The following is a 14,148-nucleotide window of genomic DNA, read 5'->3' as shown; positions in this document are numbered from 1 at the left end:
GCGCCCTGCGTGGCCGGGGACCTTCCGCACGCCGGATGTTTTCTATAAAGTCTTTTCTCTCTCTCTCTCTCGAAGCTAGGGCTTCCTGCGTGCGATGGGTTGCGAGGTGACCGATTGGGTGAAGTGGGGCCGCTGCAAGGGGCTGGAAAATTACGTAGGGGAATATGACTTCGTTGGTCCCACGCGGTGAGGAGAACGCCTTGGTGGGTGAGTTGGACGCAGCGGGGGTGGCGACCGCTGTCGGCGCCCGCAGGCGCCAGCGTGCCCGGCGAATCACGCGATGCGCTTCAAGGGGTGTGTCACCGGGGGTGTGTAACCGGTCAAAAGGTCATTTGCGCATCCTCCACGAAACGCTGGACGAAAGTCGTAACGCTTTGCTTTAAAAGAAAGCGAAGGTGAAGAAAACGACGCAATTGCGATTTTGCAACAAAGAATTTATAAAAAGTATCGGAGGCTTTCGCCTTCAGAACACGCAAGCAGCCTTAAGTTCCCCGAGGAATTTTTTTTTTATTCGTACTGGCTTTTATGTTTTCCCTTGCGGCATTTAAATTGCCTTAGAGTGCACCCGGTCGCCTGCTAAGATTTTTTTTTCTGCAGTGACAACCACCAATCTCCTGGTGGGGTATGCTACGGACGCCCAAGCAAAATAGCATTCTTCATCGTCATCATCACCAACATAAGCGTCACCATTGTATTGCCGTTTTATGCGTTGGCAGCCGCCATCATTCTGAGCATCCCTTGTTCGGACCGGCTGCAACACCAATGCGCTGCGGTATGACTGTCTGCTCGCGATGGCTGGCTGGTTCCTTCCTGCGGCCCCCTTCAGAATGACCGCTCCCGCCGGCGATGACATACAAGGAACGGACACCATCAAGGAGAACGGTACCATGCCCCAGTCTGCAAGCTGGCTTTTATCGGGCATACGAACGACCCGGCAGATGCCCCAGTCCGCAACCCGAACCCGAACCCGCACTGACCACCATGAGGCGTACTTGTGAACACAGCGATGTCGTTTTCCAGACGACAGACGGCATTGCGTCGCAGGTGCACCGTTTCCAGCTCACTTCCAGGTGCCCGGTTTGCGAAATCGTCTTCGCCCGCCAAAGCAAGGGACCCAACTCTGTCGGATCAAGGTTCCAGGAAGCCCCCTGCCAGCACTGAAGAGTGAGGCAGCATCACCCTACGTCGCCGCAATCTCCGAGGGACATAAGAATGGCTTGAGTCCGGAAATGCTTGACATCATCATCGACATTGCCGACCGTGTCCCGCTACGTGAGTGCGTCGGCCCTCACGGCCCGTCGGTCTCATAGAAGTGCATTTCCCGCCGGTTGCAGCTGTTTTACAATTAACGCCAGCCTCGTTGCGCCCCCCCCCCCCCCCCCCCCCCGCTGTGGCAGTACTCGACGGGTTCGTCTACTTCGTGGGCGGATTCAACCATCGACCGACACCACTACTTCTCGGCAGCCTGCCTCGACGTGCCACCAATAAAGTTGACGCTGAAGTCTAAAATGAACATGGCAGGACATGTTGTCGGTGTAGCCGTCTTCCCTGAGCGTATATACGCCATGGGCCGATCCGACGGCCGACGCTTCCCAGCGTCCTGTGTGCACTATGCCTGGAAACCCAACCGGTTGGGCGTAGTTGCTTCTTTCCGGGTCAATCCCCGCGGCGTGACGGCGGCCGGACGCAACTACGACCTGGGCGGCTTCACGCGCTTCCAGCTCCTCTACAGTGTGGAGTGCTACGATCTAGTGCCTGACGAGTGGACGCTAGTACAATGGATTCCCGCCCCGCATGGAGGATTCAATGCATTTTGCGTGTTGATGCGGCGTATGTGGTTGGGGGACATGATGGATTTCAGCTAATCAGTTCTCCCGAGTACGTGGACGTTTGCACGGGACTATGGCCCGAGCAGCGTGGTTTGGCTTGTTCGAGGAGTAGCTGCATGGCAGTCCTTAGCGAAGCGTCCACGTCGTCGGCAGGTTCGATGTCATTCTCACAATGAAGAGCAGGGAGTGGTACAACGTAGAGGTCTATCCGTGGAACTGAGTTTGAGTCCTGAACGAATCGTGCCTCGATCTGCCTCGATCTCTGGCAACGTTTCGATTCGACATTCTGGCTGTGGTCAACGGCATTCGGTAAACCGAATAATTTGTGGAACAATAAAACCCAGAAAATTGGCCTCCGTATACATCGCATCCGGTTTCCATATCTGGCATGGGCGTTCCCGTATTTCTGTCCTTTTGTACTTTGCACGCGAGGTTCGAGTCGAAACATAGGTGTTTGAAAGATGCCTCACAAAGTCACTTTTTTTGTAAGTACCAAACCTGTTATTAGGCACACTTATTGATGTGCAGGTAGAGCAATAAATCTTGATGATGCTTAAGTTTAACCTTTAAGAGTGGAACTCAATACCCGAGAAGGAGTCTCTGCGGCATTTGTCCTAGTACACAGCAAGGACACCGAAGAGCGCCCCGCATTTGTCAGAATCATAGCGCCACTGTGCGGACTTCACGATGGATGGAAGCTTCTAGCTCCTGCATGTGAGTCGCATTCGTCGTGCCTCTGTCGACAATCGGACTTTTGCGTCCAGCTGAAATTTGTCTGCTCTCGGAGCTCTGTCAGCATATCGTATTCGCTTGGATTTATACAACCAATTTTTTATGCGAAACTTTGTTTAGCTTCTACAAACAGATTTCTGAGCATGTTACGAATGGACTCTAATAACGCTCATTCGAACCAGCCAAACAACCTATCTTAACTTAAGAACGTCACGCACGCACATACGAACACACCCAAATAAAAAATAAAAAATGAATGAAGTAATACTTAAAACCAAATTTAAATTTGGAAAAATGGGATAATACTCAAAACTAATAAAGCGAATAAGCTATCGCTAAGGCGAAATCATGTAGCGCTCTCACGCGATTACCTCCAGAAAAAAATAATGAAAGAATGGGAAGACATTCAGAGAATTGTCTACAAATGCGCAGCATTCTTTCGGCGCGCTTGTCTTCATCACGATAATAATAGCCAGATTTCGCTATGAGTAGCCACATACGTTGGGTTGCTTTATTGCTTTCACGTTTTGCATTGTTTCGTTTTGTCGCTCATATTTAGTTATTGTAGTGCTGAAGAGCCTTAGCCTGGCCGAAGCTTAGTTTCGGCGGATGAAAGACATACTGTACGCTTAGTCCTATTTCGCTATTTTTATTTTTGTTTCCATCGTTCTTTTTGGGGCTTTCTTCCTTTTCACTTCGTTTTTAGAGGAGATGTATAAGATACACAATTTTTATTTTGCTTGCTCATTTTCCCAACATTTGTATTTTTAAAATTTTGTACTTGTGGCTTTTGAAAATTCGATTCCACCAATTATCACCACTTACGCTATTATAAGGAATAAATGGGTTACTGCGGCCAAATATGCATTTCTGTGCAAACGCCCGGCGTTACTCTGTTGGCCCGTTTTCGAGTCTTTTTACTCGTGCTCCCATCGTTGCTTTCCGGGATTTGTTCTTTTAGTGTGCATTTTTCGGAAATGGATAAGATGCATATTTCAGATTTCGTTCTTCATTTTTGCAACAATTTTATTATTGTATTTCTTGTTTTTCTGTGCATATTCACGGCGTTTCACGGCCCTGGCTGGGGGGGTACTCGACAAAGAATGCTGCGTATTATTATAAGGACCAGATAACTTCTAGTAACGAACATTTAATGCAACGTTGCCGCACTGTGAAAGTGGATGTCCAGCAAAGCGGTTGTTGGGGATGGGGATATGTAGAGTTCCATTGCTTTTAAGTGACGGCAGTAACAATCGCTTTATTGCCGAGACATTGTGTACACTGTCATCGGTTGACTTCGGCCGTCGTAGCATGCGATTACAAGGTTGTCTGAGCCAAAAGGCAGGCACGTGTCCTTCGCTTCGCGTATCGCAATGTCAACATTACAGTTGCCAATGATAACCACCGCTGTGTATCGTTCTCGACTAGGTAATGCAAAGTTTAAATGCATGAAGATATCGATGTCCGTTTTGGATTTTCCAGCGGAGAGGCAGAGTGCGCATATTAATATACTTGAACTGGCCTTGGCAGCACAGACGCCCGCAAAGTCGGTGGGATTGTCCTCTGGCTTCACCATGAACAAAGCATGTGCACTGAGAGCCAGTTGGTCCCCGAGTTTTGGGACTGACACGAAACGAAAAATCTCTGGAAAAGCGAACGCCAATGCACCTGGGATGGCATGCGTAACTGCGACGAGGGGGAGTGTGCGATGTAGTTGGTGTTTTAAGGTGCCCACGAAATGAAAACGCCCGTGATAGGCGTTCACCAACACGCTACCGAGGGCAAGTTCTCCTTTGTGGGAATGTACGGCCGTCCACACGCTTAGCTGGAACATTAGATTCGACTTTTGAGTAGAATATCTAAAAAATTCTGGTCAAAAACTGTTAAAACGAATGTGGAGGACCTAAGTGCCCCTTAAACTTCAGAGAAATGCAGCAGATATGACCAAACGACTTTACGTCGAGGCAAGATGATACAATAAGTTGGTAAGGAGTTCTCCAGCTAGGATGGTGGACGAGTATACAATGTGGACTAAGGGCACTTACACCAAACAAAAAATTCGGGGTATGCCGTGGGCAATACACTCGTGCGCGTATGCACAGACCGCAACACACTTGTCCGCAACACTCGAGCAGCGTGCCGCAGGCTGCACGGACGACCCCTGTCGGTGACACCTATTTGTCACGGTGTTCGAGATAGCTTGCATGTGCGCGTCCGCGGCCACCCTGGCATGATCAGCGGGTCTTTGTAGGTGTTTTTGGCTGCCACGGTTACAGAGCATGATTAGGCCGCCGGGAGCGCCGTTGGCGACACCACTCGGGAGGCACACGCAGGGCGGGCGCTGCTCGCCACGCGCCGCTGCCGCGTCATCTGCTGCATCGTTCTTCGAAAAAAAAAAAAAAAAACTCCCGCGTCATCGTTCTGTAAAACTGCTAGGTGTAATCGCCTGTTGTGGCCTGCGAGTTTATACGTCGATGTTGGAAGTTGCTGGACGGTGGTGACAGTTGGATCTCCTAGAGCGGCTTTTATGGTTCAAGTGGTCATGCTTTGAGGTCTATGTTCGCACTTAATGGTGAGTGAGTGGTTGGCTGTGCGCGATGATGTTGTGTATTTTCTCCCAAGCAGGGTAAAAATCTGCTGAAGCACAACATTGCTACCGTGATAATCCGGCAGTCAACACTGGTCAAGCAAAAATGCCCCTGGACACCTCCGGGAGGGTAGTTGAAAGGATTTGTTGCGAACTGCGAAGAACCAAAGTAACTAAAAGGGAATAAATGACTGATTCGGGTAAATGAAAACAACTTTCGTGAATCAAACTAAATTCACATGGACCGAAGTAAATTCAGAAGACAAAGCAAACCGAGAAGAGTTAATACCAATGAAGCGGAAGCAGAGTCAAATAATTTGAATCAAGGTAAATTAAGGAGGGTCACTGAATGACCGTAATAAAAGTGGATTAAGGTGAATTCATATGAATCAACAAGACCCAAAAGTGAATAAGGACGGATCCAAGCGAATCTCTAAGAAAGACCAAGGCAAAGTATTGCTGTGAATTGAGAATAATCAGAGTAGATTAAATTGCGTGACTAAGCCCACTAAGTCACATCAGATTCAATTACCAGCACATAAAGTGAATCAAAAGCGAGCCCGAGTTAAATTGGAAGGAAGACGCACCAAGTTAGGGGAATCAATGTGAATTTAGAGGAATCAAAGTAACTTGAAGGAAGGAATGGGTAAATTAAAATGGAAAGAGTGAATTAACGCGAACCCAAGTAAATAAAATAGACCAAAGTCACTTACGACACATGATGGTAACCAATAATGAATGTGAATTAAGGGGAAATCAATGAATTTCATTGAATAAAGTGGATTGCATGGAGATACTCAATGAGTTGTGGTAAATCAAAGTGGGTTAATGTGTATCAAATTTAATCACATAAAACCTAAAGTGAGTTAAGATGGATCCAAGAAAATTAGGACGGGGAAAAATCAAATTAGGAGGGATCACCATGAATTAAGAGGAATTAAGAAGAGAATACCGCACACAGTTCATATACGTTCATGTACAACACTTCACCAAGACAGGACCTTAGATAAAATCTAGCTGCCCAGCCTCTGCTTCGCAAGTATGTCAGCACTGCCTTGAATGACTTGCCTGCACGCGTAGAGACCGACTAGGTGCCTAGTAGGTCGTTCCAGAACAAAACCCGATGGAGTAAACGGGACAATTATCGGGCTAACTTTTCTTGTGGATTCGCGCAGTCCGACCGTTACAGAAAACTTGTGGAATGGTCTCTTCAACATGGATCATTTTGCAGTCGGCGTCATGCGCACAGACGATGTAGTGCTGGTAGCAAGGGATAAGTGCTACGCCAAGCGGCCGTTGGTGAAACAGCGCCGCATAGCTTCAATGAGCAACACAGGGAAGTTGAAGCCAGTAACAAGGTCGAGTCGTTGGAGCCTTCTGTGGCGATGTTCAGAGTGAGTCCAGTAACTGCACTTACGGCTCCGCGGAGATTCGCTGACAGATGAGGTCGGGTTGGCCTTGCAAAGAGCAGAAGTACGACAAATTCGTCTTTCGGAGTCTCCTTTACCTCCTCGTCGGCCTAATCATTACAAGCCAGTCCAAATAGGCTAATTTTAAAACGTTTAATGCTATTTCTGATTGTTCCGCCAGTGCCTCGACTCTAGCAAACTAGGAAAGCGATTAGAGGCGACGTTGCTCACGGAACGCGTGTGTCAAGTTTTTCCGAATATAAGGTAGACGGCCGCGTGAGCAGTGCCAGTTGCCGTACAGCTTTTCAAAATATTACCAGTGACGACACAGGCGCTGATATCGCCTTCCTCCACGACAATTATGGGTAGCGTGTGAATCGGATCGGCGGCTGGTGGCCAATGCATGGTGCTGGAGATTGGAATTGTCTGCGCTGAAGGGTTTCTTATTTCTGCTTCGATCATCCACCCGCGTTGCATCAGTTGCTGTATCTTAATATTATCCTGCCCTGCAAATTCAAAGCTACGCAACTCACTCACAGGATAACGATGGCCAGGGCTAAGGTGTCTTCGTAACAGAGTAGGGCTCCGCGAAAATAGCAATTTGCGCGCTTCGTAAGGTGAGTGGCGTGGGGAAATACCGCGATTGGAAGCGCATATATGTATTTTCGCCGCACATTCAACCACGCCAGAAATCTGCCTAGTTAGTCGGTGATTGTATTCGGGTGCTTGCTTGAGATAATAAGCTTTCTTCGCCTGCAGCTTGCGGCCGCGAAACAAAACAAGAAAAATTAAAGCCAGTTCAGCGCCTGTGAAATTGGCTGAAACAGAGGAGCTGACTTCGGCACGCTGGCAGCCACCTCCCACAGGGGCGGGGTCACTCACCGCTCCACTCGCCGTAAGAAACTTCATAACCAACTACATGTCATAGTAGCCAGTTCAAGCAGCCTTCAAAAGACCCGCTGTAAAAAAATATTACACCCCCTGCCGAAGACGATACCGAAAAACAATTTCGACAGAGAAGCAGAGCCCGCAGCAAGACCTGCCGCTTCTAAAACTCATATGGCGTGAAAATGCGGTCGTCACTGTAGCCGCCGTTCAGGCGTATTGCGCCGCCTTGCCTAAAATCGAGCATCGGTGGACGCAGGGGACAGGCGCTAAAAGTCAACATGGGGCGAACATGAATCGCCAACAAAAATACACAGTGCCATTCAACGCTGTGCGGAAGGATGCCCAGAGAAGCTATGGTGCAGAGCCTCAAATTGAGCGACAATGTGCTTTGACCAGGGCCTAGTCAAAGGAATTCACGAAACCAAACACGTTTGTTTGTAACTAGCAATTGCGCGTCCTTCCTAGCTAGTTATCTGAAATGAAACTTGGACGTACTAGAGCTTTATTCCAGCAGAAAAAAACATGGGGCTCTCCGTTTGCCTCCCCAGTAGAAGTCCATGTATTCCCAGCCGTTGAGAATTCCACAATATTTAGAATTTCACCGTGCACTATGTAACATCGAAAAGTAACTGAAACTCGGCGCAATGATGACACTGGGCGTATTTAAACTGGGCTTAAGTGAAACTCGGCGTAAAGTCGTCTTAGCGGTTAATTTTTATATTATGTGCTTTCACATAGTTGCAATAAAACAAGAGTTAGAGCCGTTTTCTGCAATTATTTTCTCTCGGTACATGGACATGCTTCACTGCGCTACACCTCACGTGGGAAAAGCTTCTTAACTCGGATCCACCTTATTCACATATGCATTGCTCGGCAATCTTTAGTTTCCGCCCTGTGAATAAACCAAAGCCCTAGGACGTTATTTTTTATAAGGGCCTGCTACGCTCGCGTGTAGTTCTTGCCTACACCACTCTAAAACAAAACGGGTCTTTGTTCGTTCCCAGCGCCGCTGTATGATGCGGGCGGCCGTTCGCCACTGCGCGACAGCGCCAAGTTCTCAATTAACGGCGATGCGCGATTCCCTTCGTCGCGTACGTCCGCAGCTGAGCGACCGAACGCTGCACTACAGATTTATCAAGCATGGTAAGTACCCGCAAGGCAGCGAAAGCAATGGCGAGGGCCGCGGTGCGGCCCTGCTGCCGAACCGGCTACTTTACTGTTATGGAGATAGTACGTATACTCGAAGCTCCCAAACGGAGGTCTGGTAGTTTATGGGTGCATGTATAGGGGGCGCATCTCAGTGCATGCATATATATATATATATATATATATATATATATATATATATATATATATATATATATATATATAGCAGAACAGAGAGATACGGGACGAGGGACTCGGTAAAGATACATATCAAGGTTGCAGTCGTCATTGCCAGTGCTATTCGGCTTTTTTTTCGAAATATATAATAGGGCCGAATGACGTGTGCTTGTCACGTTTCTTTGATTCATTGATAAATAAGCGAAAATATAAGTCGAGAAAAAATCCGGGTAAATCCGGGAGCGCTGCACCGCTCCCGGAAAACGGCGGATTTTTTCTCGACTTATATTTTCGCTTATTTATCAATGAATCAAAGAAACGTGACAAGCACACGTCATTCGGCCCTATTATATATTTCGAAAAAAAAGCCGAATAGCACTGGCAATGACGACTGCAACCTTGATATGTATATATATATATATATATATATATATATATAGAATAGGGGTTGTCAGTCAAGAAAACCTCGGAAAGCAAAGGGGCGAATGCGTTAGGTCATAGAAAGAGATGAAGAATTTTTTGAGTCAGAAAGAAAGTGGTCAAAAAACTCCCGCCGGGTGGGATCCGAACCCACGACCTCCAGAATACCGGTCTGGTGCGATAACCACTACGCTACCGGCGGGGCTGTTTCCCCACCATTTTCTCGGGTCTTTATGGTAAGGTATTTTTTGTTCCCTGCACTTGGGGGTGGTAGCCAGCGCCACTCGGATATATATATATATATATATATATATATATATATATATACACAGGGTGATCAAAGTTAATTCGACAGGTTGTTTTAAAAATAGGCGCTTAGATTTACGCGAAGACCACCTCTACAGTGAGGTTATGCGCCCAGGGGGACACATAATTAGGAGGAAATTATTTTTTTCGGAGTCTTAATTAACTAACATTGATTAATTAACATTTTAGTGGCTTCAGTAACCAGGTATGTTTGACCCGCCGCGGTGGCTCAGTGGCTAAGGCGTTGCGCTGCTGAGCACGAGGTCGCGGGTTCGATTCCCGGCCGCGGCGGCCGCTTTTCTGATGGAGGCGAAAAGCAAAAACGCCCGTGTGTACGAGATTTCGGCGCACGATAAAGATCCCCAGGGGGTCAAAATTAATCCGGAGCCCTCCACTACGGCGCGCCTCATCGCCGGCGTTGCGTCGGCGCGTTAAACCCTACAATCAATCAACCAGGCATGTTTGTATTGGAAAGTTAGACGCAATCATGTTTCTACTGAGTTTCAATTGGCAGAATTCTTCTAGCGCATCCGTAGTCTGAGATATCAAACGGCGAAGTTTAATTGCCGTTCGCATGATTACGCATGCAAGACAGTCTGCACCGGCGCAAACCTCCTCCCTGCTGTGACGTTCCTGCTGTTATGGTGTTTAGTTCGACAAAGGGGTGGAGGCGCAGGAAAAAGTGATAACTGGCGCCCATTCATTCTTGGCTGGCGTTATCGCAATCTGCAGTACTCGGAACCGCTATCGCAATACAGAACAAAAGGGAGGAGCTATGCTCTGGTATTGACTTCTAGCATGCGTAATCATGCGAGCGGCAATTAAACTTCGCAGTTCAATATCTCGGAGTACGGATGCGCTAGGAAAATTCTACAAAATGAAACTGCCTAGAAACACGATTGCGTCTAACTTTCCAATACAAACATGCCTGGTCACTGTAGCCACTAAAAATTTAATTAAGCAATTTTAGTTAATTAGGCCACCTACATCAATAATTACCTTCTTATTATGTGTAATATTATTATAATATTACACATATTATTCTAATCTAAGCGCCTATTTTAAAAAACAAACCTGTCGACTTAACTTTGATCACCCCGTATATATACATCAACGGCTATTGCGAGCCCCTAAACTGATCCGCTGTTAACACCGACAAACTGCAGTAAGGCAGCTTGTAGCATACAGAAGCGAACAATATTATCCTTTTGAAAGCTGCTGACCCGACCTCCCCTTCACAAAATATCACGCTAACACAAAAACAGCCAACATAATTGTAGTCGTAGTCGTTGTTGACGCAGGAGATTCGTCAAGAATCTAGATTTAAACCACCTATTTTCGTCGTCGACGCGTGCACTATAAGATCATTGCTTGTCACGGCGTAAACCGCCACTTGGGACTAACGGTTCTGTTTTTTGTGCAAAAAGGACATTAGCTGCTGTATAAAAAGTGTTTTCATGATGTCATCACCAAAAAAAAAAAAAAAACATTCGCATTACTAATCCTCACTATGTTCGTTATGCCCCCCAATATTTTGGAGCCTATGGCATATGCCACGAGGCTTTTTTTTTGGTGGGGGGGAAGGGGGGGGGGATTTTATTCCGGAACACCCGCGTCAGTTACTGCTAACCAATGGACCATTTACAGCGAGCAGTTACGTTCGCCTATAAACCAGATGGTGCTAGCGCCGCAATCGCCACAGCTGGCCTTTAACAGTGTCGGTTTCTGCGGCAGAAAGCCACTGTGCTCGGAGAAGTGTGTTCTTGGCCAAATGTTTTAACACGAAGAAGAGTCATAAATTAATATTTTCGACGCAGTCATCGCGAAATAGAACAAAACGTTCATGGAAGCGCTCCAATGTACATAAACATACGAATTCCCCGGCGCGCCGTCAGTTCATAGCCAACTAATTCCACTCTTCTCCATATAGTTAATAGCCAACTAGAGGTGGCTATTAACTCTCAGGACAAGTGTATACGTCTTCGTTCCATGACGGCTGCCATGTGTTGATGAGGGGCAACCTGGCACAGCTATCCGCTGTCGGGTCAATAAATGAGCGAGTAAAAGTATCCCGGGCCATCTCCACTATCGTGAAACTCGGGGAGGGGCGAAGCATGCAGTGTATAAGCGTATTCTTGGCGCCTTGGCGTTTTTACCAACGGAGATGAAACCGTTGGGGGGTAGAGGTATACAGATTTGCTGTAAAGGTCTCTTGTCTTTGAAGCACGAACCTCTCTAGCGCGAGGCGTAAAGTAGTGTCCCGGTGTTTTTTTTTTATAGGCGTTACGTTCTAGCGCGAGGGGTAAACGTGCTTTCCCGGTGTTTTAGTACCGTGACTACATGAAACGACGATTACGACGCCGATGACGACAGGAGACGCCAACAGCCCCAGCCCCTAGGGGGCTTCGCCCCTAAAAGGACAACTCAAAAGCCGAATATTGAGAGAGGGGGGAGGGACTGTTTTCATCTCGCAAATGAAGCGCGGTAAAGCTCTTCTAAACGCTAAACGCAAATAACGGTGAGAGCATTTGAACGCTATATTTTATCAGTTCTTGCCGGCTCTGGATCCTTTACGCTTGGTAGCCGCCGCCTGAGGAGCCGGTTGCTGCGGCGGCTTCGGTGGTTGCTGAGGGGGTAGTTTGGAGGAGCTTGTAACCGCAGCAGCAGACGCGCTCGCCGCTTCGTTGCTTGATTCTTTGCGGGGGCCCTTCGAGGCAGATTTGGCGGCTGTTCGGATGCGGCTCTTTCCAGCCTTGACTGAGTTACGCGGTGCGGGCGGCTTGTACGAGTGGCTTCCCCTCGTCCCTTGCGTTGGCGGTTTGGGGCTGCTTACCTGTGCCCCACCGCCACCGACGGCAGTCGGCTGCTGCGCATAGAGGCCATCGCTGGCTTTTCTCGACGGTGTGCTCGCCAGGACATCCTCCCTGCTGCATTCCTCCTCCGCTGTCCTTGTCTTGGGCACATCGTGAGGGACGTCGTTGATAGTGCGCGAAACCAGGCGGCCGTCCTCGAAGTTCAAAACAGTCTTGACGCCATCCTGGACGATGGTGCGAGTCTCGCAGCGCTTGCCGTTCACGAAGCGCGCCGCACTCATCTGCTGCAGCGGCAAGCCAGCGAGTCCTGCGAAAGGGATGAATCCTATGCCGCCGGGACCACCTGCGACCCCGCCGCAGCAGCCGAACAGAAGGTCGTCCAGGTCGAAGAGGGCGCCCGGCCTCATAACGTTCCCGCCTCTGATGCTTTGCTCACTGGGACGTGACGACGAGAACGCGCTACCGGCTGATAACGGCCCAGGGGCACTCGGGCCTCCCGTATTTTTGCGTGACGACGGCGTCGCACCCTGCTGCTGGGATTGGAGTCCACTGCCAGCCTGTCGCACAGTTCGGAGCAGCTCCTCGAAAGGGTCGGTTGTGCCGAAAAACTCCCGGAACAACTCCTGGGGATCTCGAAAGGTGAAGGCGAAGCTGCTGGTTCCCGTGTAGCGGCCACTGCCGCCGCCGCCGCCGCCGCTGCCTTCGTTACCGTCGCTGGGATGGCTATGATCGTAGCCAGTCGGGCCGTACAGGTCGTACTGGCCACGCTTCGTCTCGTCGGACAGCACCTCGTATGCCTCTGAAATAGCCTTGAAGCGGGCCTCGGCCGCCTCTTTTTTGTCAGGGTTTTTGTCCGGGTGCCACTTGAGGGCCAGACGACGGTAGGCACGCCGAATTTCTTCTTGCGTCGCATGCCGTGGCACTTCTAGCAGGCGGTAGTAATCCTCGGCTCCACTCATCGCTGCTGCTATCTTTGCGGGGTGATTTCTTGGACGATAAGCGTGTCGTAGGAGACGGGAACAAAGCGAATAATTTTACCTTGACTTGCGAGTGGAATTTTGAAGTGTCTCAGAAACAGCAGATCTCTTAACACCTTTCGTCGCCTTCTTCGCTTGCCGGCATCGTGATGCTGACGCCTTTCCTCGTCTTCAAACGTCAGCTTTTGATATAACGTAGCCATGAGAATATCTACGTCAGAGTGCAATTAATAGTTAGATAATATATTTTAATCATTTATTATGCTAATTTCAAATATTGATATATTGATATTCATAATTGGCCATAAAATATTCAGTGCAACTACGCCAAACATTGCCTATTCCCGCAGGGTTTACTTGTTGGAAAAAGCAAAGAAAAGAGGGGCACGTTGGCGAGGCGAACTCTTCCATCCCAGTTAATTAGCCATTTGAATATACACGTCTTGCGTGTTGAAGTACAAGCAACTGTGTGTGCATTTAAAAGTTTGCTTTCTATCTTGGTTGCTTTGCTTAAGGTAAAGCCCACCTGGAATAGTTTCATGAATGCATTACACATACTCTTTTTTTTTTTCATTTCTCAATTTTTCATCATCAGGAATATTTTTTTTTCAGGTGGGCGGTGCCGTGTACATCAGCATACCTCTGTGTACCCACGTGTCAACAACTAGAAATCATTATCATCCCCATCATTGTCATAATTGACAACATCAACGAAACATGTTTTCTGTCCTTCCGAGCATGTTGCACTCCGAAAGGACAAACATTATTTTATTAAAACTCAAGTGCGGTTCCAAACTAAAGGGGCCAATTCTTCGTGGTAATCGGTAGAGAACAAGATCTCCACTGTTTAGGTGGAATCAGTGC

At 48.1% G+C, this 14,148-nt stretch overlaps 1 protein-coding gene across 1 annotated transcript; it reads right to left on the bottom strand.

Moving 5' to 3' along the window:
• Positions 1-12,039: 12,039 nt before the first annotated feature.
• LOC144155682 (dnaJ homolog subfamily B member 6-B-like) lies at positions 12,040-13,266 on the bottom strand. The gene has a single exon (XM_077687282.1). The coding sequence runs from the start codon at positions 13,264-13,266 to the stop codon at positions 12,040-12,042; it is 1,227 nt and encodes a 408-aa protein (XP_077543408.1).
• Between the last annotated feature and the right edge of the window lie 882 nt (positions 13,267-14,148).

Source organism: Haemaphysalis longicornis, unplaced genomic scaffold, assembly GCF_048455015.1.
Source record: "Haemaphysalis longicornis isolate Haplotype H1 unplaced genomic scaffold, Haemaphysalis longicornis Haplotype H1 scaffold_1, whole genome shotgun sequence".
NCBI lineage: Eukaryota > Metazoa > Arthropoda > Arachnida > Ixodida > Ixodidae > Haemaphysalis > Haemaphysalis longicornis.
Note: the sequence above shows the minus strand (reverse complement) of the source record. Positions and strands in the feature narration are given on the sequence as shown.

Excerpts from the sequence above, each read along its gene's own strand:
- LOC144155682 (XM_077687282.1), bottom strand. The coding sequence starts at position 13,266 with ATGAGTGGAGCCGAGGATTACTACCGCCTGCTAGAAGTGCCACGGCAT.